Raw genomic sequence first — 24,917 nt, forward strand, 5'->3', positions numbered from 1 at the left:
CATGGGACTCGACCTGAAACGATAGATTCCGCCTTCAAAGCCGTTTTGTTGCAAATCAAAGTCACTATTAATAGGGAGACCACAGATAATATGGATAGAGGCCAGCAAACATGTGGTTTAACAAGGGAGTTTAGCCATTGGCATCCACCAGCCACATCTGAGGAACCAAGGTTGAGATAGATCAACGGCAACAGCATCAATTCTTCTGTTCACACTATCCTCCAAGCTGGTATTCTCTAATTCACAAAAACAAAATGGTGGCCACGTTTCTCGGGCATCTAGGCTCTCAATATGCTACAATCATCCCTCTGGCTCCCTCCCCACAGAGGTTTATGAGAAGAACCTTGCAGAAATTCCTCACCTCGTCTCCCAGTGACAATCGCTCAAAACCTGTCAAAAGCCGTTACTTCCAAAACGGCGCCCATCCCTCTCCCAGGCTCTTGGAAGAATAGAGATGTGACACCAGGGTCTGCTCGCCATTCTCTCGATATGCCCGTCGCTTCTCCTCTGGTCCCCAGGCCACAAGCATCTGCTGCTTCCGTACCACAATCGGCTCCTTGATAGCATCTCTCTGCCCAATTTGACGCATGTAAAGCGCTGGTGCAATGGTGCAGACGTTGAGCAGTCGGTGGTATAGCTCCTTCTTAGACGGTGGCGTGTCCAGCTTGTCCAGACTGAATGCTTTCCGGTTCTTGAGGATATTCTGGCAATCGAGCTTCGGGACCGAGTCAATAAACTCAGGCGAGGCGCTGAGTTCTCCCCCAGCCCACACGATATACGGGTTGATGTCAAGATAGAAGTGGTGCGTCGAAACCTGCATCTTCTCGTAGAGCTTCATCGCTGGGCCCACACATCGATCGCTCAAGTTCTCGCAGAACCACTGCCATTTGTCCTTCTTAATGAAAATCTTGAGTATGTCTGCCAGTTCTATCGTCATCTCTTTGCGTCTCTTGTCACGGAGCGATCTGAACTGAGGCGCACTGAGGAGGGCATTGTAGGCCTCGGCAGTCCATGATCGCACGGAGAAAAGGTCTAAAGGCATCATACATCAGTCCAGTTCTTTTAGGGCTAGTGTCAACGTCATGGGCACTGCATACCTCGCTTGGGCTCAACCGACACCTGCATGTTGTTCTCGATAAAGCTCACCACTTCGACATAGTTGTGGATGGAGCCATATAAGACAGCCTGGAAGATGTTGTCGTGGAGATATCGCAGAATCATGGAGGCGAGGATATCTTCGTCCGTCTCAGGGAAGAGGGAAGCATGGACCAGATCGGGGTATTGGTGCAAAACCCTCTTGAACTTGTTGGCTTCCGGAGTTCGCTTTCTAGAGAGGGACATTAGGGTATCGACGCCTTCCTTGTGGTCCTCCAGCCAGGGGTCCATGAACTTCTGAACCCAGTCTTGAACTTGCTCAACGAGGGTTTCGTAATCCTAGAGCGAGATGTCAGCAAGTTTTAACCTCGATAGAAGCCAATATCCGTACCTGCCCGACCTCCTCTGGCGTCAAGTCCTTGCGGTAGGGCTGGAGGCTAAAGATATGCGACTGCGCATCGTTGAGCTGCTCCCTCAGGAGGTTGTTCTCGTCGGTGAGCTCTTCCACCTTAGCAGCCAACGCCTCACTGCTGCGCTCCACCTCGGTCATGTTGGAGCTCATTCTCTGCTTCAGGGAGTTGACCCTATCGGCCAAGCGCTCGGCCTTCTCCTCAGCGATCTGCTTGTCCGTGGTGATGTTGCTGATCTTTCGGTGAAGATCGTTGACATGGCGGCGCAGACGAGCAATTTCCTCTTGTGTTTTGGCGTCTTCTTTGCGACGAGAAAAGCTGGAGCTGTCAAAGCCGGAAAATTCGTCTGGTGTTTCGAACTCCTCGGCCATCGGTGGCAGGCCTGTGGTTCTGGCAGCTGGCGGCGCCTGGTAGGCAGGGGCATCGTCCCAACTCTCCATCGTCGTCTTGGAACTATCCAAATCCATGGCATCTGGGTCGGCATGGTCACCCTTGATGTCCATGTCCATTTTGATGGGCACATCAACTTTGTCCTTGGATTTGGGCAAGTTCTGGTTCTCCTTCTGGTCCGACTCCCCAGAGACGACGGCGCTATAGGACCGAGTTCCTTCACCACGAGCCTTGCTCTTTTCTCCTCGCGCGTGGTCGCCTTTTGGAGACATGTCGCCGTCTGTAGATGTGGATGAGAGTTCCGTTTTGGTTTGTGATTCGTCGCCTGCTCCCGCAACGGCCTCGGGCTTCTCTGGCTGGAGGGGCTCTTTAGGAGGCAGGGAAGGAGGAGACTCAGGATTCTCCGAGTCGGCCATTGGGAAGAAGTGAAGAAGTCGACTGCGGTTGGTGGATGGCGGGTAAGGTAGATTATTGAGGGGGATTACTCCGTCCAGCTCATGGCCATGGATGCGGGGTGGCAGGTGCGAAGGCAGGACCAGCTCCAGCGGATAGGCACTGTAGATGGCTGAAGACACTCTGAAGGATTGGCTCTCTAGGATGCAATGGTCAGACGATGCACATCAAGAGAGAGGATTGATGGTTGACAAGATAAAAAATGCCAGACAAGGCACCCTAGGAATCTATAGAGCTCAGCTACCCCTCTTCCGTGTTACCTAGAGGGGTGTGAATAGCAACGGTTTCCAGTCCATTGTTGAGGCGGGTGACCGCGTGCATGCATGCCTAGGTATCGGTAGGCCGGTTAGTAGGCAGGCAGTGGTGAGGCGAAGCAGAATTGTATTCCCTCTACGAATAGAACTACTCTTTGTTTAATGCTAGCAATTCGAGTCACCCCAAACACAAGCAGAATGGGGATGCAAAAAGCCTTGGGTCGAGCTGACAGCCCGGGGCATGGCCATACCGGTGGGCCAGCTCATGACTCCCCCTGTCAATGTACTTGTACGGATCAAGAGTCTCGGATGAAATGGCTGCCTGCTGGCCGCAAGTTTCAAACCAAAACACCACAAAGGAGCGAATGGGATCGCACAAGCCTTCAGCCGCCTATTACACGCAGCATACAACGTAACAAAAATGCTGCAAAATCACTTCTTGGTCCTGTCATGCGTCGGGTGCAAGACATGGCTTAAATGTAATATCCCCGAGAGCAAACTGGAAACAGATCATGAGTCTCCCAAGTTGCTGCTGCATGCTCTCCTGATTGATAGTTGTTTCAACATTGCAGCCACCACTGATTCATCAAATGCATATGGTATTCGCCGGATCGACACACCAAAGACGTGCTAGACTAGACACGATGGGGATTGGTTGCTGATAGTCAGATTTCCCAGACAGTCTTACAGCACACTTGAAAGGGCTGCGCAAGTTTAACTTCTGGCATGGAGCCGTCGTTTCAGGTTGGTCTTGAGCCAGACCCAGAGATGATTCTCAAACAGTTCTCTGTTTTCAAAAACGTCATGCTCAGTTGTTATCGGGCGTTTGGCTCATCTCTTGGTACCCATTTCTTCAGGTCTACCTACGGTGGTTACGCCAAGGTAGGCTCTCAACTCAACCCCACAATCCCGTCCGAACATGGATCCATATCCATTCCGCACATGTGGGCGCCAGGTGGGCCGATGGATGCTTCGCCGCAGCCGCACCCGCTGGCCCTAGCCGCCTATCGACGACGGCCGTAGGGGTCTTTATTAGTGGGCGACCTGAGCCAAGCTCTCCGAGGACCCAAGGCAGAATTGGACTCGACGGGTTGCTGTATGGGCCGAGGTACCTCTACAATGGAAGTCGAAATACCTGGGCCATTTAGCAGACCACATCAAGTCCTGACGCTCCAGGGCGGGCTGCCTTGCCTTAAGTGTTCGCGCCGAAATAGGCTTCCATTCGCCTGAGGCAGGCAGATGTCCACTACCATAAGTCCTAGGTAAGATGGATGTCTGATGAGGTATTCATTCACTCGTCCTTATGCACCCTCGTACATAAGCCTACCTAAGGTTTCTTTTCGAGGTGTCAGTCACCTGCACCTACCACTCCCCTCCTCCTCCTCTTGCCTACCTGCCTGCCTACCTACCTAGATCTACCACCTCATCCGTTTGTGCCTCCTCCTCTTCTTCTCCCCTCCTCTCTTCTCTCCCTTCTTCCTCAATTTGAGACACCATCTCTATCTCGTATTCCATCCCACGCCATCTGTGTCACGCTCTTGGCTCTACCCCTGTTGTTTATGGGACCAGGAGCTGTGAGCTTGTGAGACACTACTGCGAGCTGCCGGGAGCTGGACTGGGCTGAGCTGAAGCTATACCCCGCCGCAGCCCTACCGAGCATCGTTCTCGAAACCTCATCTTCTCAACACTCTTCGCGGGCCTTATTTCACCATGGATTTCGACAAGCTCAAGATTCACGACCGGAAAATCATTGTCGGTATTGACTTTGGCACCACCTACTCTGGAGTTGCCTGGGCCGAAAGCCGAAACCCTTCGAGGCGCACTGCCATCACCCAGTGGCCTGTCTCCAGCACCAACAGGGAGGGAGAGTCGAGCGACAAGGTTCCCTCCAAGCTCCGATACAATGGCGACAAGATCGAATGGGGTTTTTCCATCCCCATTACGGCGCCTCAGGAGGAAGTAATTGAGTGGTTCAAGCTGTACGTCCTAGCAATCAACACCATTGGCTTCCAATCCAATTCAACTAACATCCTTTGAGCGATCTTGACCCTTCGCTCGAGTCCATGAGCCAAGCAGTCAGGGCTGATGGTGCACGAGGTGGTCGAAATGTCGATACCCTTGTCGCCGACTACATCTCTCAGCTTAGCGACCACCTTTTGTATACTCTTCGTGAAAAGCTTGGTGACACTATCGTCAACAGCACCCCCCTCGAGTTTGTTGTCACTGTCCCCGCTATCTGGAGTGACCTGGCCAAGGACAAGACCAAGAGAGCATGCGAGCAGGCCTCGGGTATTTCAGCCTCCAAGCAGCCTGTCCATCTTATCTCTGAGCCCGAGGCCGCTGCCATCTATGCCCTCCATGGCCTGGATCCCCACGGCCTCAAGGTCGGAGACACTATTGTTGTCGTTGATGCTGGTGGTGGTACTGTCGATCTCATCTCGTACACCATCACTGGTCTCAAGCCTATCCTCGAGGTCCAGGAAGCTGCTCCCGGTTCGGGTGCTCTTTGCGGCTCTACCTTCCTCAACATGCGCTTTGCAAAGTTCCTTCGTGGAAAGCTAGGCAAGGAAGATGGTTTCGACGAGGAGGTGATGGCTGAGGCCATGGAAGTATTCGAGAAGAAGGTCAGTGGCCAAATTACTTTCAGCCATATCCCAGACTAATACCCCGTAGGTCAAGCGTCAGTTCACCCTGAATGTTAGCCCAGACGAGACCTACAACATCCCCGTGGCAGGTCTGGCCAACAACAAGACACTTGGTATCAGCCGCGGCCGGTTCGCCCTCAAGGCTTCGGAACTCCAAACCATCTTTGAGCCTGTGGTGCTCGAGGTAATCAGGCTTGTCAAGGACCAGATCACGGCTAGTAACGTGCCTATCCGCGCCATTCTCCTGGTTGGTGGTTTTGGAGCCTCCAGCTACCTCAAAGAGCGACTTCGAAATGCTGTCGACAGAGAGATTCAGATCATGCAGCCGCCCAACGCCTGGCAGGCCATTGTTCAGGGTGCCGTGCTCAAGGGACTCGCCAATGCTGTTCCAGAGCTCGCAGTGGTCAAGGTGAAGAATCGCAAGGCCCGAAAGCACTACGGTACCGAATGGCGGGCTCGATACGACGAAAAGCTTCACGGGCATCTCAAGGCCAAGAAACAGTGGTGTGGCCTTGATGGCTGCTTCAAGGTTCACGCCATGGAGTGGTTCATCAACAGAGTAAGACTGGATTCCTGGGTGCTCGAGAGATGATGTACCTAACAAGTTTTCAGGGCGATCAAGTGTCGGAGAATGAACCTTACTATACTGCATTCGTCTGGACGGGTCTCGTCAGCCAAGGCCGCATCCGGAAGATCAAGATGACCATCTACAACGATCAGACACTTCGAGATGCTCCCGTTTCTCGTGACGAGAACGTCAAGGTCCTCTCGCATGTCGAGGCAGACGTTAGTCATATCCCAGAGAATCTGCTGGCACGCCGTCAGGGCTCGGACGGCCAGTGGTACTACGAGCTGAGCTGCAAGATTGAGGCTGTCTATCTCTCGGCATCGACCACCTACACTCTTCTCTACAACAGTAAGCTAACCAGCAAGATGATTCTGGCATATCCACTAACCGACTCGCCAGACCAACGATACCATACAGTGACTTGCGAGTACGTCTAAAGCAACGAACCAAACATGACCCGGCGTTGAGGATTTGCTATTCTCTGGAGTTAAAAGGGATGGCTAGTTAAAGGAACCAGGACCGGCAAGATAGTTTGGTAGCTAGTGAGGTGCCTTTGACTTGTTTTTGACATTTAGTCGCCAATGGAATGGTACGATACCACATGTTGTTGTTTTTAATAGTCCCTGGTTGGCCTTGATCAGGTTGACATTCATCTAGGTGTGGAGAGACTAGATAGACAAGCCGGAGCGTACCTAAAGCCTCGCCCAGTATTCCCGTCTTGATAACAAGGAGTCCATAAATACTTGATACTCGAGTGTGTTTTACGTGTAACGGTTCTCAAAACACACGTTACCTGCCGGTCAAGTCCCAGCGTCAAGGCTCCAGCAGCAGATCTAGCATTCTATGGGAATCAGATATTCACAAACAATAAGCAAGCATTATGGCGTAATTGTTTAAGTCTCGAAGGCTCAAAGGCCATCGGCGTCAATTGTACAAGTCTGATATGAGAAGACATTGGCCTCCTAGGGCTAAAGGTACGCATTTACAATATCATAGGTATCCAGAACACCAAGCTTACATGGTAAAAAAAAAAGAAAAAGAAAAAAGAAGAAGAATGAAGAAGAAACGAAGAAAAGTCCGCGAATGGACAGAATAAAGACAAAGGGAGGGCAACAAAGAAGACAAGGGCGGGAGAAGAATAAGAAGCAGAAGAGAAAAAAAAGACAATAAAAACAATAAAAAAAACCCTGAGGGAAAAAAGGGAGGGGCCAGTGAAGGTATCAATAACAAACATCTCAAATCTCCCTTTACCCCTCTTTTTACCCCCTTTTCAAGGTGATCGAACCTTTTTCTCTAGTTTGGTCATAGTACATCCCCCCATTCCTTTCCCTCAGTATACCCCCTCTCTCTCTCTTAGCAAAAAAAAAAACAAAAGTGCCTTGGCCCGCCTCTAATCATGGTGTTGAAGCCAAAGTCTGTATAGAAAGAATTTCAGAAACAAGAACAAAGAAAAAAACCACCCCCCTAAGCTCTGAACCATTTTCATCATCGACGGGACGGCTGCCCCTCAGAGGCGGGACCTCCCTTATCGTCAAAGCCCACGTTGTACCGGCCAAAATACGCCCGGAAGTAGTCCTACTCCTCGTCCAGGCTTCCCATCATGCCATTGCCCTTGCTGCTCTTGCGTCCGATCTTGAGCATGCTGAACCTCTTGCGGACGCTGTTCTTCTTGCCGAGGCTCCCGCCGCCTCCGCCGCCGCCGCCGCTCCCAATCTTGGTCTCGACGGCCTTGTCGTCGCCGAACCCGATCTGCTCAAAGCTTCCCCGGCTGCTGAAGCCGCCTGGAGACATGGGGTGCTTGTCCTCGCGAGACTGTGTCCGGAAGAAGCTGTGTCGGTGATCTTTGCTTTGTGTATGGCTCAGAGACCGGCTGTGGCTGCTAGCCGTCTCAATGTCTCCGGCCGTCTCCTCGGGTTCAGCAGGTAGTTCCGGCTCCTTCTTCTTACCACCCAAGAAGCTCAGACGCGTTCCACGCTTTGAGACCGGCCGGATCACCGATGCTTCCTCCGTCGCGACAGCGGCAATGTTCATGTTCCTAGGGCTTCCCTCGGATGATGGTGATGATCGTCTCCAGGTCGGGGAGGGAGTTGTGACTTGCTCACGCTGCGGCTGGGGAGGCGTGAAGTGCGCAATTTCCGGTGCAAAGGTGCTCTCAAAGTCTAGGCAGGGTGTTAGCTATCTGAAGACTTCTCGCCCAAGGTTCAACATACACATCTGCAGCTCATCATGCCGTCGAGTGAGGAGCTCGTTGGAATTTCGAGAGAACATTGCCAGACACCTCTTGATCATGATGGCATGGTCAACAAGTGCCATCTTGATTGCACTGTCCTGGGGAGACAACTCCACCTCGGCCTCTTCCTCCTCTTCTTCCTCATCGTCGTCCTCCGCGTCTTCGTCCACTTCCTTGGGTTGTGGAAGTAGTTGACGGTAGCAGGCGACGCTGTTTTCAGAGTTGGGGTTCACCGAGATACTCACAGCGTCCAGGAGAAGCTGTGCGTGTTCATTGTCACCATCGGCAACCCGACGCTCAAGTGCTGTCATCTCCTGTGTCTTGCGGACAATGCGCTCCAGACCTGTGTCATGTGCATCAAGTGTGATCTCTTGAACGTCAACAACCTCACTGCGTCGGAGGATGGTAGGGAAGGCATCGGCAGTCATGTACACCAGCTTCTCGGCGGAATGTTCCTTGACAGGGCCAGTTGTGCTTCGTCGTGTTGAGATGGAAAAGGTCTGAGGGTGAGACGAGATAAGGAAGTCTCTGATCACCTGGGGCACTCGAGCCCGCTGGAAGACTTGATGGGTTAGGTCGCGATGAGGTGTCACAGCCGAGATGACCAAGAACTGTCCCTCAACGTCATCCACGTCACCTCCAGTGACGATCTGAGCCGCGGGATACTGCTCCTGCATGCGGTCCGTAAATGCCGAGGCACGCTCACTAGGCGAGCCCTCGTAGATATACTCCTTGTCACGCAGGTTGGCCGCGAACCCGAGGCCCTTGTAGACAACCTTGAAGTACTTGGGGATAAGCTTGTCGCTCTTGGAGATGGTCTCGTATATCGTCGCAATCGCCCGCTCGGTCCTAGCGAGCTTGGCAAAGTCAAAGATGTTGGTCTCGTACTGTGCCTGCAGCTCCTTGTACGCTGCCAGGGCGTGGCTCCACGACTCGCCTTCCTCAAAGTGCTTGATCATGTCAAAGTAGATCCTCTCCTTGCGCTCAAAATGTGTCTGCGCAGGGAACTCTGGGTCGGGCAGGGCGGGCGTTTGACTTGTGGGATCCCATTCGTATAGGTCAGCATGGAGGCGTAGAGCCAAGCCAGCCTCGGTGTGATTCCTCGACTCGGCTTGCAACTCTGCAAGCTGGTGGACGTAGCGGACAAATATCTCCTCCTTCTGCATGTCGCGTAGGAACTCCATAAGACGCAGGCGGTTGATGAGGTGGGATGCTTCTCCGGTGTCATCGCTGCTGTGGACCGCAACCAGGAGGTCCAAGAACTCGTCGATAGTTCCCACAAACTCGCGTAGGGCAGTGTACAACGGTTCGTCGGGTACCTCTGAAAGAACCTCAAATCGTTCCAGAAGCTCCCCGATGAACAGCTTCTGGAGGATGCTCTCGGTCAGTGGCTTCTCCTTAAAGAAGAGATCCAATCGGTCGATCGTCTCGGTCTGGATCACTGATAGGTCCTCGCTCAAGGTCCATTCGCTGACAATCATGGTCTGAAGAACCTCGACAGCCATTCGTCTAAGACCCTCATGAACACTGAGGCAGAGCTCAACAATCGGACCAACAAGGGTCGGGACATATTGAACCTGGTATCCTCCCATCTTGGACAAGTTGTATCGATTCCGCTCGTCAGGGGTCGTCTCCCATCCAATCGCTTCCCAAGTTCGCCGCAGAAGCTCAGCGCCGTGCTCTCGAACATCGCCCGCAATCTTCCATACTGCTCTGCGCTTCTGCTCGGGGAACGTCTCCAGGGCAAGAGATGTGCTGCCCACCAGCTTGAGGAGTGTCGTGAAGAAGAGCTTCCACAGCTCGGTGTTGAAGCTCTCGGCGTCGTCAGGGTCGGGGAGGAAGGAGTCCAACATGGTGCTGGCGAGGTATTGAAGAGTTCGCATGGTTGATTTGTGATGGTGGATGTGCACGCTCAGCCATTCTGAAGGGTAAGCCTCTCCCTTCAGGATACTCATGTGCACCCGGAGGAGGTTCTCTAGAATAGTAGTCAGGTCATCCTCGGCAAGCTCCAGTTGCATCCCCGAAGGCGAGTTTGACACGGCAGACAGGACTGCAGAGAGCTCAACCAGAGCTTCGTCAAACTGGAGATCATCGGCGACAGGCTTGGTGGGGAACGGGTATGAGGAGGGGAATAGGAGAGAGAGGCGATCACTTGGCTTGTGAGGGGAAGCCAAAATCGCCAGATAGGAGTCAATAATTTTGGAAATATGATCAGGGATCTCAGATCCGAGATAATCGATCTGGCTCGCCAATACTGAGCAGCACAAGCGAATCTGGTCTCTCCATTGATCCGTGACTTGCTCGGTGTGGCCCCAGTGAGGAGTGATCCATCGCACCGTATTGGTGCTCAGGGCCGATTTCTGCTCGGGGTGGGCGAACAAGTCCAGTTTGGCGTAGTTGATGATGAGCACAAGCTTGTACAGGATGAGCTTGCCCTTGACATCGGTGCAAGAGTCCATAAAGTCAATGGCAATGTGGAGAGTCTCCTCCGTCGTCAGCAGGCCGGCGAGTTCGGGCAGCCATGTATGGAAGTGCTGCACGGCCAGAGTCTGGCTACCAACGAGGGCGGGCGCAGAGTTGCGCATCATGGCATCGAGGGCCTTGAAGATGGCCCGAAGGTCACGAGTAAATCCGGTTGTGGTCGATGTGATGCCTACCCCAGCCTCCTTTGCCTTCTGTTGGCCTCTGGCCTGCGTGATGAACTTGAGGATGTGCCTAACAACTTTAAAGGTAGCGCGCAGCTTCCGGGCTGTCTCGGGTTCGGTTGGGTTCTGAAGGAGCCGGGTGAAGGATCGCATCAGACACGGGGTCGCGAAGGGGTAGTTGAACTGGTTCTCGGCGTAGTGATCCACCAACGGGCCCAGGTTGAATCTTCGATCGTGGACGATGCCCAGCACCCTGACCAGCGCAGTGAAGACGAGGTCCTCGAACTCGTGGCTACCAGAATACTCAACCAGAATCCCAAATAGTCCATCCAACACATCGTTCAGTAGTTTCACCACTTCGATCTCTGGCACAAAGATTAGTTGTCTAAGCACTCCGGGAACCTCTTCTCTAGGTAGGTCTCTCCACTTCAAGAGGCCCAATATCACTCTATCCTGTGAGAAGCGCGTGCTGCAAAGATATGTGTTGACTCGGAGGACAGCCAAAGGTCCACTGAGGTCGGCCGAATGCTCATCCTTGCCCTGGGGGCTCCATTGAAGCGAGAGGTAGCCGCCCTTTCCACTAGGCCCAGGAACTGCAGTTGAAGTGTACTCGTCTATCTTATAGAGCAAGAGACCATGCAGACCGTCCCGGATGAACGCGCCGTGATCCCATAGTGGTATGTGAGCAACGGCAAATGGCGGGTTGGGCATGTCGGATATGTACATGACGACGTGAGCCTGCGAGACGTCGTTCGGTAATAGAGAAAGCCGGAGTGTCTGCTTCCAGGGCTCCCCTCGTTCTGTTGCTATCGACTTAAAGGTGCTCAAACCATCTGTGTTGGAGGAGGCAAAGATGCAGTTTTCGATTCGTTCACCCGAAGGTTTCCTGACTTCAAGAGTTATTTGCAGGTTGCTTGCGTGAAGACTACCAGGCATAGTTGTCGCACTGCCGCCATAACGTGATAACAGGTTCTGCTTCCCCAAGGCGGCATCGTCCAAGGTCAAATAGATATCCGAACGTGGCCTCGTCGGGGCGCCGGAGAAGCCCATCTTGCTCGTCTTAACCACGCCTGAGAGCATGGTTGGTGTTGCCTTGATGAGAATATCTGCGTCGGGATGGTTGAAGCTCTTTAGTTGAAGCTGTAATCGCTCTCCCCTTCGTGACTTTTCGTAGTGTCCCGATGAGCTATCCAACAGATCCTTCACTAGTGGCTCCCAGTCATCGGCGTCCTTTTCGCCTGCATGTCTGGCTGATGCCGACCAAATATTCACCAGATGTTCAACCTCTTCATCCTGCTTCATGATCGCATTCAGCCGTAGAACACCCACACCAATAGCACGGTCTGCCATTTGTGCACCTTCTGGGCAAGCACCAGTTTTGGAACCAGAAGTACTTGGTGGGCCATCCCGACTGTCGCCGGTTGTTGAAGGCCGTCCCTCCTGCTCAGCAACCGAGTCCATGCGCGTCGCAGGGGAGCCCCTTGAGAAGCCAGATCTTGAGTTCTTGCCACCCCACATGAGACTTCTTCTAGAAGACTTCATCCCGCTGGAAGAATTTGGCTTCATCGGATCCCTAGAGTAGGAGGCTGAAGGGGCGGTTCCCGATCGAGAGGGCGGCTTGGCCGGTAGGATTTGTTGCGAGGCTAATACCTTGACGACGAGGAACAGCTCTGATTCTGCGGAGGGTAAATCGCCAACGTCCTGGGAGGAGAGATCGGTAAAGAGGGTCTTGGTTTGGGCGTTCTTGGCCAAGCTGCCAATGGTGCCGCCTGAGGGGATCGTGACACAGAAGCCTTCGGACAAGCTGAAGGGTTCGCCGTATTGAGGCTTGCTGACGAGGTAGAAAACAAGAGACGTCTCTTCAGTTGAAGCTCCCGCGAAGCCCTTGATATCTACCAAGAGATGGTGAAGAGCAGACAATTCGACTGTCGATTGTGGAGGCTCATCCAAAAGGCTCATGACGGACTGTAGCTTGGTCACCTTGACAATGCAGTCGTCGGCTGTCAAGACCCTGCCACGAGCTTCTGGATCGCGCACAATAACCTCTCCTCCACATAATTTATTCACCCTCACAAGATCCCAGACAGTCTTTTCGCGTAGGCGGTCGTATTCGTGTGAAGTAAGGACATTGTAGAGGAATTGTTGGCGGTGCAGATTGAGTGTGGTGATGAGCTGGGAGAGCTGGTCTAATCGTCCATACTGTCTAGAGAGAAGCAGCTCGTGCAAGTTTGTAGAGTGCCATTCCCTTAGACACGAGGCGATTTCGTCGATCAAGGGCTCGGACAGCGAAGTCGGCGTTTCGTCTCCAATCTTCAGCATGGGAACGGGTGCAGCAGGTCGCGGCGCGTCGGGGTCTCTCCTGATAGGCACAGATAGGTTTCCCAGAGTTCCATTGGGGAGCTCCCTGAAGGGTGTTCTCGCCCTGCTCGAGGTGGTCGAACGGTCTGCATCCTTTCGTCTCTTACGCTCTGCTACACTAGTCACGCCGCTCTTGGCGGAGTCGCTCGCGCGTGGCACATCTACATCGCCGGGGGCACCATCGCTCGCTAGGTCGTCGATTTCGTCGCCATCTTCTGACTCGCCAAGCATCTCACGAACCTCGACGCAGCTCCGGGGGAAGATGCCGCTGAAGACGCGCGCCTCGAGGGTCTGGCCCTTGACAGAGGTCAGGCCGGCCAGCAGACTGGGAGGAGCTACGAGGTAGCCGCGCAGCCAGTTGCCGTCCGGAGTCTCTTCGATGATGTAGAGCTCATCGCCAATCTCGAGGGGGAGGTCGGCCGGGCTGGAGGCCGGGAACGGGTAGGTCGCAACGGCGAACGCGATGCGGGGGAGAGGCTGCCAGGGCATTGAAGATCACACGAGGTCGGTCCAGGTCGAGGAGGCTGTTTCTGGAGATGGAGATGAGTTGGCGGGCCGCCGCAGCTGGGCGTGGCCGAGGGTCGCAGCTGGGGGTCGGCAACGGCGAGAGGCACGGGGGGTTCTGGACGGGTCGGGAGGGAGGAGGCGGGCGGGTGGTGCGAGACTGTGGTGTTTGTAGATTCGCAGGATGCATCAAGAGATCATCTCAAGGCTCTCGGCGTAGCGATGGGAGCTGGTGGAGAGGGGCCCCGTCAACCAATTGCGGGCTCATGGATGGTGATTCCCGCAGCGCCAGCACAGGATTGAGGGTGCACGGAGGTGGATGTGGATGTGGATATCGGATTCGGTCTTGAATTCGGGACGGGACCTGCGCAGAAGGATGTCGGATCGTTTGATTCCAGACAGACAGACGTTGTTGCCAGAAATCCAAAAGGCGCTGTTTGGCTGCAGCTGGCAACCGGCTCAAATTCAACCCCCTGAGTACAAACGCGAAATAGCTGCGGGCTGGCTGGTTCCAGTTGACAAGGGTTCTAGATCGAGGGGTGGCCTCAGCCTTTTTCTCAGAGAGGGAGGGGGGTTGACGCCGGTTCGGGGTGGCTGGACGCAGCGAGGGTGAAGGACGGGAGCGAGCGAGCGAGCGAGAGTGATGAATAGGTTACCCAGATAGGTATCCGTGGGGATGATATTGCGCCTCGGAAATGGGATAATGAAGAGATTTCTTGATTGCCGGGCCAGGGTTTGACGTCTACAATCTCCCATCCGCAAGGTTTCCAATACAAGTCGGAGGGGAGCCTGAAGGGGACCAGAGGGAATGCTCCATCTTCTAATACAGAATAATTGCTTTTTAGCTTTCCTGGCCCCGGGTTTGGGCTTCACTGGCCCAATCCGATACCACCCACCGTGCGGTACGTGGGATGGCATGGGCGTGGATCGACAAGTCGACTACGGCGTCTTGGGTTTAGAGGCTACCGTCCCCCTGGAGCCCTGCACTCCATCCATCCATTCACTGCACGAGCGCCGCGCCGCTGGAGCTGCAACGCGACGCACAGGCACAGGCACAGGCACACAAAGCTTGCGCTGTGCAAGTCGACCGCTGCAACTCGTTCAAACGGCCACGGCAACTTAAACCGTCAACCTGAGATCGATGCTTCAACACATCCGCGGAATGGATACTTGCCTGTTGCAGCACGGTACCACGGGCCGTGCGGGCTGTTTGATAAAGTGTCCGGTATCCGTACCAACCCAGGCATGGATGTATGGACTGTAATACGGCCCGCCAGCCCAAAGGAGGGAGGGAGGCCATCTCCATCTGCAGGGTTTGTATCTGATGCATCATTTCCATTCCCAACCATCGCTCATATTGCGAGAAGGTCTGCACATTCACTCGAGAACAATAGACCCCTGGAGCTTTGCTATTCACCAACAACGACTCTCGATCTGTCCCGCCTCCACTTTGATCGTCAACAGGAATGCCATGTCTCATGCGGCGGCTCCCGAGTGTCGCCGCCAAGTCGCCAATCGCAAGTATACCAAGTGCTCAGTGTACGCCTCCCAGAGTTTCGAATATGCTTTATCGAGATATCGAGTGCTTGATCCTCTTTGGGTAGACGCGACTCTCTTCTCGATAGGGCGAATCCAGGGCATCGCCGCCAACGGAATTGGATTCCAAGCCGCTGACTCCAAGACAGCACACACAATACAGGTTCACAAAGAATTCTCTGTTTCATCCCTGCGTCAACCCTGCGTCGAGCTTGACTCGGGCTGTGATGCCCTCAGGGATGAAGATGATCTGGTTCCAGGTCTCCGTATCTGTCCTCCGTCTCCGTCGTGGCGGCTCGTGGAAGCGTGACACGGTGGCTGCCGCGCAACATCTCTGTTGTCGACTCTGTACCACTCCAGTGTCTGACACATGCATGCATCGCGCCGCTCGATTAGGTTAAGCTGACCAGTTGCGTTGGTTCGTCTCGTCTCGAAACACTAGGCGCTGTGTAGATCATACCGTTACAGCCCTGGTCAAGGTTTGATGTTTTCATGTGACCACGATTGAACTTAACATGTCCGATATCGTCAGCCTTGAGGGTTGGTTTCAACGACCCAAGTAACAAGGCATTAATTCATATGTACCAAGAATACCACTGTCTAGGGAGGTAGTCATTCAAACCGCGAAATAATTCCTTATCAATGCTAGACTTCCAGTGGAGATAACTTCATGTCTTGCCCAAGCTACCCTATATAGTCATAACAGAAATTCACGGCAACAACCATAGAGACCTATCGATGGTCAGGACGAAATTATGCCCTGTCGGAGATTTAATTGAAGTGTTTCTCACGTATTACTTTTCTCGGGATGTGGGAGGGCTACGGATGTTTGGCACGATGAGATCCTAACCCCTCATTGTTTAATGCGCATGGTGTTGCGCATCCAAGAAACAGCTCGACTATGGAAATGGTAAACTAGAACTGACTATTCTCAGTCTGTGCTAGAGCTGGTCCTCTCCATCTCTTTCCACCAGTCAAAAACCGACCTAGTCTCAGGAACATGTCCCAAAAGCCATCCTACTCCGCGCAAGCTCACCGACAGCTTCGTACATAGCCGCAACCCTTGTCCTTAAGAGGGGAATCACCATAGTCCAGCCTGCCCCAAGAGCTGGCCAAGCTGATCCCCAGCCCAGCTCGACTCCGCCATCAGTCCACGGGCCGAAGCTTCGCTGTTGACTTCACCAAACCCCCCACTCCTGGTTGTTACATCGGGGCCAATGCGGCCGGTCCATAGTTCCCGATGAGGCAATCAACACCAGCAACCTCCACGCTACGGACGGGAATCTCTCACGATCCGCCAATTCCATGCTCCCATGTGCCCTCGTGTTAATCCAGGGTCCGATATGCTATATGGACCCTTAAGAGAGCATGCCGTTCTATTAAAGAGACAACTTCCCCCGACCTAAGTGATCATCGAGACTCTGCACATCTACCCAAAGCTCAACACAATCCCTCAAAGCATTGTCTCGAATCCGAGGTAATCATCCTAACGCCTACTGTTACATTTCACTATGATACTTACGGACAACTATTAGGATACAAACGGCATCATGGTTCTTGTCACCCGACTCCTCTCCGGTCTGGCCGTGTGCGCCTCGGCTGTCTCTGGCTCTCCCCTCGAAAAGCGCAGCGTCATCAACCATGACGCCGTTGTCGGGTTCCCAGAGACCGTCCCTTCGGGCACAGCTGGTTCGCTCTACCTCAAGTACAAGCCGTTCCTGAAGGTCTTCAACGGCTGTGTTCCCTTCCCAGCTGTCGACGCCAGTGGCAACACCGGGTATGTCACCAATACACCCAGACTGAATGACTGAAGCTGACCCGACTTCTAGCGGAGGATTGGCAACCAGCGGCTCTTCCAACGGAGGCTGCAGCAAGAGCACCGGCCAGGTTTACGTCCGTGGCAAGACGTACAACGGTCGTTATGCCATCATGTACTCCTGGTACATGCCCAAGGATTCGCCATCGACTGGGCTGGGACACCGTCACGACTGGGAGAACATTGTCATCTGGCTCTCAAGCCAGAGCACCAGTGCCAGCGTTGTCGGCATGGCCGTTTCCCAGCACAGCGGATACGAGGCCCGAACTTCAGGTACCTTCTCGGGCAACAGCCCCCTCGCGGGCTATACTGCCTCCTGGCCCGTCAACCACCACATTGTCTTCACCAACGAAAAGGGTGGCCAGCAGCCCCTGGTGGCCTGGGAGAGCCTCACTGATGCTGCCCGCACTGCGCTGACCAACACGGATTTCGGTGACGCCAATGTGCCCTTCAAGGATGACAACTTTGACAGGAACCTGGGTAAGGCTGCCGTCTAAGTTTCGGCCTCATTTGCGTGCGTGGTGTGAGATGACGAGCGGCCCCTGAGGAAATGGGCCGAGGGTTCGGGTTCTCTACCATAAGAGACTCCCTGTCCTCCCATAGCCGAAAGGAGATAGTGATACATTAAAGTTCTGAACTCGAACGATGCTGTTCTATTTGCTAGAAGAACGCAGCCAATGGGGGGCCTCTGTGATCTGTTCAGGCGGACATGAATTTGTTATCAGTGCTCACTAACTCAACTGGCCTACGATAGGGGTGGACCCATGACTTGAAGTACATACATATCATGTGGGCCAAGTCATGGATGTTTGGATCCAATGTTAAGCAAGGGCTTTGTTGGTTAACCTCATCACAGGTCCACATCTCGGAATATTTGGACCTACTGTTGCGGTCCTATGTAGTACAGGCATAGGAGATAGAATACTCCGGCCAAGGACACCTAGTTGATAGACCCTTGAGCCTAAGCCAATCGATAAGGCACGCTGCCTATCATCGGAATTGTATTAGCTCTCAAGGTCCATATCTCTTGTAACCTGGGCTGGCTTTCACTTGTTGCCCCACGCCACGAACTGACATCATTGTTGCCTCCAAAAACGAGCGCGATGCGATATGTTACAGAGCCGCAGATTTTGCGGACGCAGAACTAGGATTCCTTGCCCTCTGTGCCTTTCTATCCCATCCTTTTCTCGTCATCTCACCCAAGACTTCGCTGGGGTCCTTGCCTTTTTGGGCTTTGGATCCAGTCGATCCTAAAACCGGCTCTCTCTTGCCTGGCAAAATTTCCAGGGAACTTGTTCCTTCCATCAACTAATACAGACCCCTTAAAACTCACATCCCACGCCCAAGACCCGATCTTGGCCATTCTCATTTTCCAAACTTGTAAAGAATCTTCAACCGTTCTCGAATCCATCTTATTTCACCGCAAAGAATAAATAACCATGGCAACGCCTTTCATCTCCTTACTCGAGCCTGGCAAGGTCGAAGAATTCCAACGCGGTGTTCCCTTGGACCAGCAACCAAGTACTATCCCTCAAACCTTCCTCGACGCCATGGAGGTCCGGCAAAGCGTCTTTGTCCAAGAGCAAAAGGTCCCGGCTGAGAATGAATTCGACTCTGACGACAACCGATCGTGCCACTGGGTCATCTACGCCAGCGTCAAGAAGACGGAGGAGCCTGAGATCCTAGACAAGGCAGGCAAAGTATTGCAGCACCGGAAGAGCTCAACCCGCTCAACACCCATCGGAACCATACGACTTGTTCCCTTCCCTCATGATCCGCACCCTCAAGATGGTGGCAGATACATCGATGGGAGGCTGCAGGACAATGATGGGGAACAGAACCACATGGTCTTGACTGGTGGTGTCGGAAGACCACCCTACATCATCGAACGAGAAACCACCTTCCATGACGGCCAGGAGCCGTACGTGAAGTTGGGACGCTTGGCAGTCATTAAGGAGTTCCGAGGCCACCGTATCGCTGGGCAGGTTGTCAATGCGGCACTCTCCTGGATGAAGTCGAATCCTTCCTACTTTGACCCCAGCATCAAGGAGGTCGGCATGGAGCAACTGGGGGCTGCCAGTGACAAGGAAATCCCCACGTGGAAAGGCCTGGTGTGTGTCCACGCTCAGAAGCAGGTCGTGGATGTCTGGAAGAAATGGGGCTTCGAGCTGGATGAGGGTATGGGCACATGGTGGGAGGAGGGTATGCCCCATGTCGGCATGTTTCGGCGATTGGACATTGCATAGGATGATGTCTTTACCCAGTCCCAACTTCCTTCTCCCGTTGTGAACGACGGTGTTAAATCGAGAGGGGTGCAAGGTTTGACGTGGGAACAGAGAAAATGAGAGAACGGTCTTGAGCAATTTCAGAAAGCCCTGATACACAAAGAGACATCACACGAGATGAGAGCACGCATTAGAGTGTACAAGAAATATGAGTTCATTCAACTCTCAGGGAGCCCGACTTTTTTTTTATTGAATCTAGAGCCACCTAAGAAAATCCATAGCCGCGTTCCCAGACCCGATGAACGCAAAATGCATTTCGAAACATGCCGGAACACGCCAAAGCCGCAACCCCTCCAGTCATGAATCCGCCGTTGCACCTTTTATCGGTTGCTCTTGGCCACACGCTCCAGCTCGTCCTTCTTCTTGATAGCGTAAGAGTTGCTGGAACCCTTGGCGGCGTTGATCAGCTCCTCAGCAAGGCACTCAGCAATAGACTTGACGTTGCGGAAGGAGGCCTCGCGGGCACCAGTGGTGAGGAGGGCGATGGCCTGGTTGACTCGGCGGAGGGGAGAAACATCAACGGCTTGTCGTCGGACGGTACCGGCGGAACCGATTCGGGTAGAGTCTTCACGGGGACCGCAGTTGACAATGGCGTCAACAGCGACCTGGATGGGGTTCTGGTCGGTCATCAGGTGGATCTGATCCAGGGTGTTAGCATTCGCAGTCGCTTAGGGTCCTCTCCTCAGGTGGCACGTACGATCTCGAAGGCGTGGGCAACAATTCGGACAGCCATGAGCTTCTTTCCGTTGTTGCGGCCGTGCATCATGAGCGAGTTGGTCAATCGCTCAATGATGGGGCAGTTGGCCTTTCGGAATCGCTTGGTGGCATATCGGCCAGCAGTGTGGGTGACGTAGACGGGGTTTCGCAGGGAAATGTAGTCACTGTCGCGGGACTTCCATCAGCAACTCGTTCGCGCAGAGGGCATCCCGACTCGATGCATCATCGCGAAGGCAGGAGAAATTAACGTACGTCAGGGAGATGTCGCGGACCTCGACATCGTAGTCCCACTTGTTGAAGAGCTTGACGTTGCCAACCTCCTTGACAACGTCCTTGGGGAGCACCTCGTAGAGGGCGGTGTTCTCGACCTCGATCTCGCCGGCGTCAGACATGTTTGCTGTTGCAGTCGTGGGTTCCGGGACTGACGGGCTGCGGTTAGTGTTGCGGATGTCGAGATGGTATTTTTCGTGAAGTTGAAGGTGGGCTTGGTCAAGAGAGGTTCGAAATTTTGGTGGTGGCCCACCGGGCGAATCACGGTGCGCAAAAATTCGGGTACGTACCTGCCCCCTCCAAAATCTTAGGGCTCGGCTGCCCTGGGCGAACTTCGGCTGGGAACGAACTTCGATTCGTGCTGGGTCAAGTGGGAGAGTTTCTTTGGATCGCATCACCACACTTTCCTGTCCTGTCTTGCACATCCCGTTCAACGACAGCACATATCAGACAAAATGGTGAGTATTTTTGTGATGCCCTCACAGAGGTCTGGATCGCGAGCATTTGACTGACATCGATTTCAGGCCCCCGCTGCCGGTGGAAAGAAGCAAAAGAAGAAGTGGTATGTGGTCACGCACAGTCGCCGCCATCGTCGATATTGAAGCTTACCCGTGTCGTAAAGGTCCAAGGGCAAGGTCAAGGACAAGGCCCAGCACGCCGTCATCCTCGACAAGACCACTTCCGAGAAGCTCTACAAGGATGTCCAGTCCTACCGCCTGGTCACCGTCGCCACCCTCGTCGACCGAATGAAGATCAACGGTTCGCTGGCCCGACAGTGCCTCGCCGACCTCGAGGAGAAGGGCATGATCAAGCCCGTCATCACTCACAGCAAGATGAAGATCTACAGTATGACCGCCCTCTCCCGTCCCGGAACCTCTGCCTGAACAGGTGCTAACCCGACTCCAGCCCGTGCCGTCGGTGGTACTGACTAAGTGCAATGAACGAAAAGAATCAAGTCTCACGATTTCGCGTCTGGGTGGCCTGGACGATAGACAGGCCACATGGTCGGAGGGTGTTGCAAGGCGAAAAAATAAGCCTGGGTTAGGACGCTTTTCATGCTCGGTTAGCATTGGGACGGAATTGCTTTAGCATATACGGCAACGGAATGAAAGATCTTCGAAATGACCAAGCATTGTTCCCTCCTGTGATGCCGACCTTGATGTGTTTGTTTGATGCCTGCCTGGCAAGGAGACATTTGACGTTGGATGATGGCGTCAGTGATGGAAGATACGGCCTGTGTGTTAATGTGTTAGTGCCCCTTCGCCCAAGTCCGCCGGTTCACGGGCAGAGTTGAACATGCACTGGCACGATTGTTGACAGGTAACTCGGCTTATATCTCCATGGACTCTTCCGTGAACGTGCTGGGGTGTCATTGATGCAAACATTAGGCTGCTCAACCCCCACTTGGTTCTCCTCGAGTCTGCCGTGACAATCCCTTGTTGATAGCTCACCCTGCACACCGTTGACATCTGAATTGCTTCCGGTCCAGCCTATAGGATAGCCCTGTGGGCCAAGACGACTATATCCTAGCTCTGAGTGATGGTCCCCAGACGCAGAGTCTGCACACCGTAAGATCGACTTGCTCGTAATTGTGGCAATCTGCCCGCACCCTGTAGCATGTCTGCACACCTTAGACCTCGACGACTCCATATTCGCTGTTTTGGTAGACAACACGGCAACGAGCAACTCCCCTACCCGCAACAAAGGGACAACACCTTCGAAAGGTACACAGGGCCAAGTTGCTGCATCAGAATGGGCTTTCAATAGAGAGGGCTCAAGGTATCTCTGTGAACCGTGACATGTATTTGACAGATATCCACAACAAGTTCCCGAGCCGCTGTCTGCTTGAATACCCCCCGCAGTTATGCCTTTCCCGAAGTCGCCTTGACTGGCTCTGCATGACTCTCACAGGGGTTTGACCGACACTTCTCGCCGCCAAGACCGTCGTTCGGCCCAGGTCTGGGATTCGGGTGTGCCGTATTGGAAGCAACAAGCAAACGGCTGGAGATGAGTCGAGGCATCAGAAGAGTACCAGAACATACTTACCGCTGGCAGCATTGGCCTCAGTACAGGGCAATAGCTGAGGGATCGAAACTCGCAAGAGAACTAGCTACTAACAACGAGTTTGCCGAAAGCCAATGGGCATGACTCCTGGGCACAGAATGCTAGGAACCACACAGTTCGTTGAGACGCAATGCCCAATAACACCATATCCAGGATAGGGGCAAGACAGAGCCAACTTCCTGCCGTTGTCACAGCATTCAGGTTTCTCATATACTCTCCCGGCGATGACGATCTCAACTCGACACCCTTGACTCCAAGGTCTTTCCATACCATCCATCCCTGGAGAACTACTCCAAAGTCTCAGCCTGGCAGGACATATTGATCCGCTGTGTGATCTTCTCTCACTGAGCGGTCTGTCGGGAAGGGCACGTGATGAAGGAGAATGAGGAAATTTTTGAAACTGGGTCACGTGCTGCAATGACATTGACTTTCGGAAGTCACCCGTGATGAAATGCAGCCAGTGACACCAGCGCTTGCCAACGAGTCAAGCAAGATAATGGGTGTTTGATATTTCGCTCAATTGGCGCTTGGCGAGAAGCTCCCGAGAAGCATGAGGCGGACAGTCGTCCATCAGAACTGACGGTCAGTCAACTGCCTGCCCGTGAGGGTGCCACAGGAGGCGGGCCAGCGTTGTCCCTTTAATACCAGGCATGGAAGGCCTCTTTGTTCCGACGTGGCTCCCAGCGAGATGCATGCCCAGATGCACGAAAGGCATTCTAGCCTAGACAGGATAGCCGCTCGGTCTACCACGCGGCGTCTATGTCGGTTATCCGAGCGGCGGCCGGCGGACGGGGCGGAGAACACTCATCCCATCACGGATACATGTATCGAGGCAACGGTAAGATTGGGGCCGGGATCCAACGTCAATAATGATGAATCTGGTTCATTTCCCATGTGCCTCGATCTCGACCTTGTTACCTCTGAAATGGAACACAGGGGAGTGGATACAGCGGTTCTTTCTTTTTCCTCTCGGGGCCAACGTCGATAGGTCAATGGCTCTTGGGAGGATCGGCACGATACCTTGTAGGGTCCCGAGCAATTGAGGCTTTTCAAGTTCCTCCGACAACGTCTCAGCCATGCAGCACGATACGGTGATGGAAACCCTTCGGGCTAAAACGACCGAGGCAATAGCAGCCCTGATGAAAACAAGAGTCAGTTCGCCATCCACGATTTCCATTGACTCGAGTCGGACGGACGTCCCGAGAGATAAAGTCAGGGATCAAAAAGAGAAGTAAAAAATCTTAGCCGACTGCATGACGATAAGCGGTACTCCGTACTGTACGGGGTGCACGGCCACACCCTAGGTTGTCTTGTTACCGAGGCCAACGGAGAAGAGAAGATTACGAACTGGAAGCAGGGGAGTACATATGTACAGTACGAGGAGCAACCAGGGAACACCAAGTGAGGCGGCGTCGGCGGTGGCGGAATCTGGCATTCGGCTCAAAGGGTGAAGGAGGTGCTTTGTTTAGAACGGGCGCCGGAGCCTGACAAGAGCTTCTCCCAAGCCGCAGCCTCTCACTCTGGGCCCTCGCACCCCCTGACGGCTCCAGCTGCTGACGGAGAAGAGCGTTTTAGCTCGGCTTGTCTCCCTTGCCGCTGGTGGATCCAGGGGGGTCAGGGCGCGGGATAACGAAGGGTCTTGAAGCGCTGGACCGGAACGCTGGCGATGAGCATCAGAATTTTTGTATTACGGTGTATCCACCACTGTCGTGGTAACAGGCCCAGGATGAAGGCATTACTAAGGAGACAGGCAGGGCTAGAGAAGAATTCCGGCAGTCACGGGGAGAAGAGCAAGGAATGACGCCTGTTTTGCGGTGATTGCTTTGGCCAGGTTCGTTGCTTGTTTGATACCGCTGTTCGTCCGTGGGGAACGAGGAAAAAAAAAATTGCTGCCCTGCCCATTGCAGGCAGCTCAGACAAACAGACACCAATTGGATGGTTGATTGCCGGGGGCGACCCGGGGGAGGCGAGATCCAATGACGCGCGCACTGTGCATGGTGAGGGAGCAGCACCAGCGAGTGGGTGTGCTGTTGGCCAGGTTCTGGCGGGCTTAGCAGCTTACTTCGGGCGATGCGACCGCCAGAGGGTGTTCCAAGGATGGGTGCTGGGGCGCTGGGACCCGGAGAGTGCTAGCTGGAGTGGATTGGAGAGCCGGGGGAAGCTGGACAGTGTGGAGGAGGGTGGATGAATGGAGGTGGTGATGATGGATGGTTCAAGAAGGATGCCAACAAGAGATGATGGCGGTGATGCATCTTTTGAAGGATCAATTGTAGTAGACGATCATAGGAAAGAACCAAGAGGATCAAAAACACAAACACAGAGCGTTCAATGGCAGTTTACATGTCTTGGAAGCTGCCATGGTCCGTGTCTCTGTGTATCAATATCAGAAACTTGATGCCAGAAAACCGCTCGGCCAGCACATCACCACCAACCAGGAAGCAACGCCCCAGACAACCCGCCGAGTAAATATTCACACCGTACAGCAGGTACCCCGTACAGTAAAACCCCAAATGTACCGAGACGTATCCGTCAATCCAAGCAGAAGCAGCCCGTCGCGGTTCCCAAGACGGGTCTAGGTCTCGGCGCTCGACAAAAAATCGGGGTGAACCGGCATCTCATCTTGCAGCCGGCCTGGCTCTCGCAGGCCAGGATAGGCGCAGGATTTGCCCAGCGGGAC

General features: G+C 53.8%; 8 protein-coding genes across 8 annotated transcripts; 5 read left to right on the plus strand and 3 right to left on the minus strand.

The window, feature by feature from the left end:
• Positions 1-403: 403 nt before the first annotated feature.
• Positions 404-2,311, minus strand: MRS44_002727 (uncharacterized protein; the record flags this gene model as incomplete). The annotated part of the gene is made up of 3 exons (XM_046283866.2): positions 404-1,032; positions 1,098-1,434; positions 1,487-2,311. 3 exons carry the CDS (start codon positions 2,309-2,311, stop codon positions 404-406), a joined length of 1,791 nt encoding a protein of 596 aa, XP_046136836.1.
• A 2,001-nt stretch (positions 2,312-4,312) lies between these two features.
• MRS44_002728 (uncharacterized protein) lies at positions 4,313-6,252 on the plus strand (the record flags this gene model as incomplete). Its single annotated transcript, XM_046268163.2, has 5 exons — positions 4,313-4,581; positions 4,641-5,226; positions 5,276-5,806; positions 5,860-6,163; positions 6,215-6,252. 5 exons carry the CDS (start codon positions 4,313-4,315, stop codon positions 6,250-6,252), a joined length of 1,728 nt encoding a protein of 575 aa, XP_046136837.1.
• A 1,138-nt stretch (positions 6,253-7,390) lies between these two features.
• On the minus strand, positions 7,391-13,537 carry MRS44_002729 (uncharacterized protein; the record flags this gene model as incomplete). Its single annotated transcript, XM_046268164.2, has 2 exons — positions 7,391-7,974; positions 8,026-13,537. 2 exons carry the CDS (start codon positions 13,535-13,537, stop codon positions 7,391-7,393), a joined length of 6,096 nt encoding a protein of 2,031 aa, XP_046136838.1.
• Positions 13,538-15,023: 1,486 nt separating this feature from the next.
• On the plus strand, positions 15,024-15,398 carry MRS44_002730 (uncharacterized protein; the record flags this gene model as incomplete). Its single annotated transcript, XM_065622939.1, has 1 exon — positions 15,024-15,398. The coding sequence occupies one exon, from the start codon at positions 15,024-15,026 to the stop codon at positions 15,396-15,398; it is 375 nt and encodes a 124-aa protein (XP_065479011.1).
• Positions 15,399-16,638: 1,240 nt separating this feature from the next.
• On the plus strand, positions 16,639-17,401 carry MRS44_002731 (uncharacterized protein; the record flags this gene model as incomplete). Its single annotated transcript, XM_046279901.2, has 2 exons — positions 16,639-16,865; positions 16,918-17,401. The coding sequence occupies 2 exons, from the start codon at positions 16,639-16,641 to the stop codon at positions 17,399-17,401; spliced, it is 711 nt and encodes a 236-aa protein (XP_046136839.1).
• Positions 17,402-18,343: 942 nt separating this feature from the next.
• MRS44_002732 (uncharacterized protein) lies at positions 18,344-19,150 on the plus strand (the record flags this gene model as incomplete). Its single annotated transcript, XM_046275212.2, has 1 exon — positions 18,344-19,150. The coding sequence occupies one exon, from the start codon at positions 18,344-18,346 to the stop codon at positions 19,148-19,150; it is 807 nt and encodes a 268-aa protein (XP_046136840.1).
• Positions 19,151-19,509: 359 nt separating this feature from the next.
• On the minus strand, positions 19,510-20,571 carry MRS44_002733 (40S ribosomal protein uS7; the record flags this gene model as incomplete). Its single annotated transcript, XM_046275213.2, has 3 exons — positions 19,510-19,827; positions 19,887-20,070; positions 20,159-20,571. 3 exons carry the CDS (start codon positions 20,569-20,571, stop codon positions 19,510-19,512), a joined length of 915 nt encoding a protein of 304 aa, XP_046136841.2.
• Positions 20,572-20,631: 60 nt separating this feature from the next.
• Positions 20,632-21,108, plus strand: MRS44_002734 (uncharacterized protein; the record flags this gene model as incomplete). Its single annotated transcript, XM_065622940.1, has 4 exons — positions 20,632-20,634; positions 20,701-20,738; positions 20,799-21,022; positions 21,083-21,108. 4 exons carry the CDS (start codon positions 20,632-20,634, stop codon positions 21,106-21,108), a joined length of 291 nt encoding a protein of 96 aa, XP_065479012.1.
• Positions 21,109-24,917: the final 3,809 nt, after the last annotated feature.

The sequence above is a fragment of the Fusarium solani genome, assembly GCF_023522795.1.
Source record: "Fusarium solani strain SB1 chromosome Unknown bctg00000001, whole genome shotgun sequence".
NCBI classification, from domain to species: domain Eukaryota; kingdom Fungi; phylum Ascomycota; class Sordariomycetes; order Hypocreales; family Nectriaceae; genus Fusarium; species Fusarium solani.